The 8,270-nt window shown below is 41.7% G+C and overlaps 1 protein-coding gene across 1 annotated transcript in view; it reads right to left on the minus strand.

Annotated features, from left to right (window-relative positions):
* Nucleotides 1–8,033, minus strand: part of nipal4 (NIPA like domain containing 4) — a 32,900-nt gene extending 24,867 nt beyond the window's left edge. Inside the window, exon 1 of the mRNA XM_039775368.1 lies at nucleotides 7,678–8,033. Within this exon, the coding sequence (XP_039631302.1) occupies nucleotides 7,678–7,720 (43 nt within the window). The 5' untranslated portion in view covers nucleotides 7,721–8,033. The remainder of the gene's footprint in view (nucleotides 1–7,677) is intronic.
* Between the last annotated feature and the right edge of the window lie 237 nt (nucleotides 8,034–8,270).

Consider the following 8,270-nt stretch of genomic DNA (forward strand, 5'->3'; position numbering starts at 1 on the left):
CACTTTACATTTCATTTCTGTTTGGGTGCCATTTAAGGAAAGAAATGAAGCAACCGAGAGGAACGATGAAGAAATTTAGGGGAACAAATCTTAAAACAACAAGTCAATTAAAATGAATTCACAAGAAGTTTGTTAGCAGCACAAACACGTCACCAATTAAGGGTTAGAATGACAACCTGCAGCCACGGTGGTCCTCCAGGACCAGAGCTGGGGACCCCCGTCTTAGATGACCTCCCATCCAAGTACTGGCTGGGCCTGAACATGCTTAGCTGCAGGCAGATGACCTGCTCTGAAGTGCTATGGCTGCTGGTTAATTGAATATAGACTTGTGCATGGTCTACACTATTTTAAACTGGGGGACAAAAAAATTTCTCACTCAGGAGGATCCGTTTAAAACTTTATTTAAAAAAGGGCAGGAGCTAATCAATAGGATTTTAGAATAAGCTTATATATTGGGGTGGATACACTTCCTTACTTGCTGCTTTTAAGGATTTGCTTTGTTGGTTGGAGGGGTTGAATTTTAGTTCAAGTTTGATTTGATGGTATGGACTGTTATATTGATTTTTAATTTAAAGGAAATAAGAAATTCCTCCTTGAACCGTCACCTTATCGTGGTGGAGGGGTTTGCGTGTCCCAATGATCCTAGGAGCTATGTTGTCCGGGGCTTTATGCCCTGGTAGGCCACCCAAGGCAAACTGGTCCTAGGTGAGGGATGAGACAAAGAGCGGTTCAACAAACCTCCGATGAAGAGCAAAAACTTTGGACGATGTTTTCCCTTGCCCGGATGCGGGTCACCGGGGCCCCCCTCTGGAGCCAGGCCTGGAGGTGGGGCTCGATGGCGAGCGCCTGGTGGCCGGGCCTGCATCCATGGGGCACAGCCCAAAGAGGGAACGTGGGTCCTCCTCCCCATGGGCTCTCCATCTATGGGAGGGGCCAAGGAGGTTGGGTGCAGTGCGAGTTGGGTGGTGGCCGAAGGCGGGGACCTTGGCGGTCTGATCCTCGGCTACAGAAACTGGCTCTTGGGACGTGGATTGTCACCTGTCTGAAGGGGAAGGAGCCTGAGCTAGTGCGCGAGGTCGAGAGGTTCCGGCTAGATATAGTCGGACTCGCCTCGACGCACAGCTTGGACTCTGGAACCAATCTCCTTGAGAGGGGCTGGACTCTCTACCACTCTGGAGTTGAAATATATGAACATAATATATAAACAGAAGTAATATAATCACAAAGTGGAAACCATCAGTATTACTGAAGGTCACGGAATGCAAGTGAATAGAAATGAGTTTTTAATCTCGTTTTGAACAGTTTAGTTGTAGACGACTCCTTTATATAAAGAGTTTCACAGGCGATGGGCAGCAGCTCTCAAAGCCCAGTCTGTCCCCCTTTGGTTTTACATTTAGTATGAGGGACAACAAGAGACAACTGACCAGAAGATCTAAGCACTCTGGATGGCTGGTGTAAAACACACAGTTCAGATAAATAGGCAGGAGCGAGCCCATGTAAAGATTTAAAAACTAGCAGCAAGATTTTAAAATCAAGTTGAAAACTGACAGGCAGCCAGTGTAAAGAAGCTAATAGTGGAGAAACAGAGTCAGACTTTCTTGCCCCAACCAGAAAGCGAGCGGCAGCATTCTGGACCAACTGTAACCTGCGTGTCAGAGATTTGCTAAGTAATTGAGGCGAGAGAAGATAAAAGCAGGAGTAGCTTTCTCAAGATCCCTAGAAGATACAAAAGGCTTGATCTTACCTGGAAAAAGCAACTCTTAACTACAGAATTAACTTATTTCTCAAAAGAGAGGTTACTGTCAAAGATAACACCAGGATTGCGGACTTAAGGATTGCAAAAGACAGAGAAAGAGCCGAGAAGTCCAAGACCAGTTTGGGCTTTAGCTGATGGACCCACAATAAGCACCTCTGTTTTATTTTGATTTAGATCAAGAAAATTATTAGCCATCCAGGACCCTTAGTTCAGAAAGACAGTTGTGCAGGGGAATATAAACCGGAGTGTCATCGGCACAGCAGTGAAAAGAAATGTTACATTTCCTAAAAATACCTCCAATAAGGTGAAGGTATATAGAGAATTAAATAGGACCCAAAATGGATCCCTGAGGAACACCACATTTAAGAGGAGCCGTAGACGAAAAAAGAGGAATTTAATAAAGAATGAGCTAGTGCAGATGTAGACTAACAAAAAAGTAACATTCAGCACTTAGAACGTCTCAACAAACATTTTGCCCAGAGTTAAGTTTTAATCGCATAGAAAAGACTAGGGGGCTCTGCCCCCTCCTCGATACGCTCGGCAACCTCTGGGCGGGTACTACGCACTGGGCACTTCACAGCTCTGCTGCTCGCGTATGGTGAAGCATATGTACAATTTAAACAGATCATCATCATCATCTTCATGGGAATTGTTCCATATGCATAATAGAACTATTTTACATTACAGCGTGTAAGTAACCATATTAAAAAAAAAATAGTAAAACGTAATAAACTGAAAGAAAATTGTTTCATGTTGCGTTAGAGATATTTGTTGCGTTATTCATTTTTCGTTCCGTTTGGCTTTGAAATCAAACACGCAAGTAATCTTTAAACTTACACTTTTACACTAAAACAATATTTGGAATTAACTTTTCATCAAGATCGCACCGAGTTTTGATTCCGTGTTTGGACTTTGTGACAACGCAATGTAGAACTGCCCGTGAGTGAATATCGTTTCTCTCTCTCTAAAAAATAAAACGACTTTTTTGAATAGTGCCTGTGATTTTTTAGTTGTCATAGCAAAAGCTATTCTAACGGTAAACTCTAAACATTTTAATACAAATGGCGTATAAAGATCTCCTTTGGTGTCTCATGTTATATGTACTATATTACATTTCGTCACCTGTTAAAATTTTACATGTCAGGAAAGTAGCAATGCAGAGAATTCACTTGAGCTCCATATGCGCAAAGCATACAATTATACAACTCAAAATTATATATCGAGCACATCTGTCTCGACTAAAACTCTCCAAAATGTTTCCAGGCCGAGATCCAACCTGTGAACGTTGCAACCAAGCCCCAGCCTCACTGGGTCACATGTTCTGGGCCTGCACCAAATTAACATTATTCTGGACAAAAATTTTTAATTACCTCTCAGACAGCCTTGGACTCACAATCCCTCCTAACCCATTAACAGCTGTGTTTGGGGTTCTTCCCGAGGGTCTTAAAGTGGAGAAAGACAAACAAATTGTGATTGCATTCACTACACTGTTGGCACGCAGACTTATTCTGATAAACTGGAAGAACCCAAACTCTCCTCTTTTAAGTCAGTGGGAAACTGATATGTTATACTATTTAAAATTGGAAAAAATCAGATACTCAGTTAGAGGATCTGTACAGACTTTTTTCAAAACATGGCAGGATCTAATCAGTAATATTTTAAAATAAGTTTATAAAGCACAGAGAATTTATTAATTTGGGTATTTTTACAAGCCTTAAATTTTACACCGTTTGGCTTGCTCTCTCTCTCAGGGGTGGGGATCGATCTGTTCTTAACATAATTCTTTTTTTTGTAAAAACTTGATTGCTATGTATTGATTGTAATAAAATTAATAAATGTAAATTTTTTTTTTATGTCAGAATTGCTCGACCAATTTTTAATACAACTAATCTTGTCCCATTGCATAGCCCATCACTCAGACATAAAATTATGCAATAACATTATGATATGTCCTTCTTTTAACAGTAATTTCTCAAGTGGAAGACCAGATGGTGTTAACAGATGTAGTTATTCTACGGGATATTGTAAGTTGATGTTTTCATCTTCCACACCATCACCACTGACTGGTTACATGCGTATCAATAGACTGTGCTGAAACAATTTGCCGTGTAACCGATCGACAATGTTCATATTTGACTTCATTTCTCTGTGCTAGGATTGCCTGGGAACTCATTTCTTCCGTTGATAACCCTTCATGATGAAATTCTTCAATAAGATTGACACGTCTTTTTTTTTTTTTTAATTGGGAACTTAAAGTGAGGAAAATGTAAAGTGTATAAGAGCCGAGAGCGCAGGAATAGTGTCCGACAAAAACATTCACACCCATGAGAGGCGAGAGGACCGCGGGCGTGGGCCGTTAACCGTAAATGGTTGAGAGGAGGGCGGGACTTGGAAAAATCTCTTGACAATAGTCTCGTCTCAAGATTTTCTTTTTTGAGTGAGAAATTCAAGCGCTTATCCATTTTGTAATTTGCATAGTCAGCAGCACGGAGTACAAAGCAAAAGTCAACACTAGGACAGCCAATGCATTGCAGAGCACAACCACACACAACCCGCCAGCCACACCCTCAGCAAATAAGAAACACTCGTCCGACCTGCTTATCAATGCAGTTATTTTACCAGCCAATCATGTGCCAGCAGTGCAGTGCATACAATCCTGCCGATGCTGGTCAGGAGCTTCAGTTCATGTTCACATCCAACACCACAATGGGGCTGTCAGTGATCTGGACTGTGTCAGGATTGCTGGTGCCAGGCAGGCTGGTTTGAGTGTTTCTGTATCTTCTGATCTCCTGGGATTTTCACACATTTTACTCAGAATTGCATGTTCGCCCCATGTCTGTGTGGGTTTCCTCCCACAGTCCAAAGACATGCAGGTTGGGTGCACTGGCGATTCAAAATTGTCCCTAGTGTGTGCGTGTTCGTTTCCTGCCTTGTGCCCTGTGTTGGCTGGGATTGGCTCCAGCAGACCGCCCACCACCCCGTGACCATGTAGATTAGGATAATGCATAGAAGGATGGAAGGAGCTAAAAAAAAAATTCAGGGTGGGGGTTTATTTCTTTCAAACTTTTTTTTTTTTACTTTTTGTAAAACTCGAGTTGTGTTTGGAGTGTTACTTGATTTTAATAAATTCGATTTAAAAAAAAATAATTGAGTGAGCAGCAATTACATGGATGGAAATGCCTTGTTGATTAGAGGAGGGGTCATAGGAGAACGGAGTACGGCGAAGCCGAGTATCCAGCATTTTGACATGTGAACTATTGATTCACATTTTGGAAGATGTGCCAGGAAAACCAGAATATCTGGGGTAAAAACCCTACACAGAAACGTGGAGATCAATGTAGACTTCCCACAGACAATTTCCAGGCGTGAGTTTCAAACTCCGGGTACCGGATCCCGCTGGGTCGGAGGATTGCCGTCGTTTAGAATGGGGTAGGTCGCCGTTTAAACGTTCGCTGTCGGCCATTGGCTCCGAAAATCTCGCTCGATTACCCCACCCATCCCGGTGCTAAATTCACCAGGAGGGAGGGGCCCAAAGGGAGCGCCCGTCTACCTAACCCGCCTTTTAATGATCGCGCTTCATTCACCAAGCATTGTCTCGATGCCAATTTACACCGGGATTGGGAAGTGGGTCGCGACACCACCAGAAAGGGAAAGAAGAAAAAAAGCACGACTGATTACTGCTGGTGTGGTGGCAGGTCTGCCATCGCTGATCACCACGTAACATGCTGCTGCTAAAATTTGCAGCAAGAAACGGCAGGACACTCAACAATGGGGGTGGGCGCACTTGCGATCACACTTCGTTTTAACATGTCAATAGTTTGTCACCCAGGAGATGGCCCACATTTACACTCGATACGTGAACGTTTTCATTGACGCCGCGGGCGGGTAAGCCAGTCAGCCACTTGAAAAAGAAAAAAGAGCACCCGGACCCAAGACAAAGCACAGCATGCGTCCAAACGAGCCTCAAGTCCAGGGGCAAACGGGCAGGCCGTACCGCACGGACGTGTCGGAGGGGATGAATTTCACGACGCTCACCACGTGAAATAAAAGGACACGCGGTCTGCTGTGGCATACAATCCAGCTAAACTTCAACAATGTCACGTGCATGTTTTTGCATTAATATGCAAAATTTCTAAAAAAAAACAAAAAAAAAAAAAACTTGTTTCAAGTCATAACAAGAAGGTGGGAAATACTGACAAAGCAGAAAAATAGCAGAACATCGAACATCTAGAGATTGTAATAGATAAACCTTCCGGATCTAACATTGTGTATTCGACGTTTTGTTACGGTCTGCATTTTATTTGTACATACACACAGGTTTACCCTTTCTTCTTCACAAGACAGGATTTAATTTCTAAAATTTGACAAAATATTTTCGTTGAAACTTCGTGAAAAAGTCACCACAAAACATATCGCGCCTCTGAAATATCTCTTTCCTTAAAACGTATTTTTTTAAAATAGCGCTCCCACCTTCACGGATAGTACTATGAACAAAAATACAAGTACAGATTACAGTATACCAATTACTAAATACAGAACTGACACATTTAAACATTTGTTTAAACACACAAAGAGCTTACTCATCTATTATGAAAGGCGCTATATTACCTCACAGCATGTCAAGCGAGAAGTCTTATTTAAGAAAGGGCTTTAAGACCGAAAATAAAAAAATAAAAAAAAACGTATTTTGCAGTCCCCATGGTTGAATTGTCAGATCAAGGAGAGCGAGGCGATTACGTTCAAGACAAGGTTTGGACTAATGATAAAGAAAAAAAGGAAAGAAAGAAATAATTTGTGTTTGTAAAGCAAATGAGGATGCGAGTTCCAAAATCTGCTAATTACACCTTTTGGTAAAATTTAGTGAACACGCGATTGTGACTTTTCATGCGCCGAAAATATGTTCGAGCTTCAAAACCTAATTGCAACAGTGTAGCGCTATAGTTTTGGGATTTAGTTTCAAAATCTGCCAAGTATGGACCAAGATTTTCCTATTTATCTCCAAAATTTATCTTTTGTACTTAGCTGATTTTGGAACAGAGCTCTTCAAATACAGATCGTCTTAAATCATTTCAAAGACATTCTACAATCTTAAAAATGAAGGTGCCAGAGCGACTGTTCAGAGCGATGCCACAGAGGAACCCATCCACATGTATTTAGATCTGTAAACACACTCCTTACAGTGAATAACCATGAATAGATGGTAGCAGATCTGTAGAATACCAAAAGGTTTCGTGATTTTAAAGAGCCTCTTGCTTACAATAACACAGGCTAAGCTCAGGTTTTCTTTAATATGTTAAAATTCCTTTTTGTTTCTACATATATTTTTCAAAAGCACAAACAAGCAAACCAACTTCATATGCAAAGAAGTCGTCCCAGAACAAAATAGTGCCTTGTCAAGCAACAGTTCAACAAGGAACCACACAACCCAATAAAGAACGATAAAGTGCCACTGAAGGATTTTTTAAGAGCGCACACAGCACCTTCCATAGCAATCGAATGAAGATGGTGCATATGCCGTCAAAAATTAAGGTTGAAACCCTCACGCATTAAGCATTTTCGCCTCCTCTGACGCACATGTTTGATTATTAAGTTAAACGCTACACATTTTAGATTGCGATTTTCCTAGCGGACGTCAATTGGCTTTGAAAGCCGAATCCCGTAAATTCGGCGCATATCGACACAGCCGAATCACATCCTCTGCTGTATATCCAGAAAGTAAAGCTGCGCATTTAAAATTAGAAATGCCATACTTTTTCCCCCCCTTTCTTGTTTTCAGTAGAATTAATTTATATTTGATCAGGCCTCATGCCGCATTGTTAGAACAGCGATTATATTTAGGGTTTGCGCGCGAGACCCGAAAAAAAAAAATTTTTCAGGTGTACCGTAAACGTTACCGCAAGAGAGGACGACTTAATACTTACCATTAACGCACGGATGATTGGACACTTGCACGGAGTAGCTCATCTTGTCTCAAAAAGATTTCAGATTAAAAAGTCAATGCTAAAAAATCATCCTGGATTCAGACAGCAGGCTCCCAAGCTGCAGACAAAATCCGCAAAGAAAAGTTGACTAAACTTCCAGCCGCCTTGGAAAAAAGAACCAATTTAAAAAAAAAAAGAAACGACGTTGTTCCTATAGAAGTGTAAAACATATATATATATATACACACACACACTTGCAGGACCTCGTAGAGCTTCACGCGCAACACATTGAACTGTTTACTCGACTGATAATCACAAAGCAAACGAACCTGCTGCAGCCGCACCTGATCGCGCTGACCACGCCCCTTTAATTCTACTCCCAGTTTCGCCCCGCCCCGTCACTGCTCTTCATTTATCACCACAAAGGACACGTTCACTTCAGTTTCCCATTTAACTGGGCTGAAAGTGAGCGAATCGCAGCGGTCCGTATCGTTGGTGAAAAGCGAAGCGATACGAGATTGGGGTGAAACCAACGGCACTTGTTCCTCCACAATATTATAATTACCCAAATAACCTGAAGGGCTTTTTTTTGT

Source organism: Polypterus senegalus, chromosome 13 (assembly GCF_016835505.1).
Source record: "Polypterus senegalus isolate Bchr_013 chromosome 13, ASM1683550v1, whole genome shotgun sequence".
In the NCBI taxonomy this organism is placed as follows: Eukaryota; Metazoa; Chordata; class Cladistia; order Polypteriformes; family Polypteridae; genus Polypterus; species Polypterus senegalus.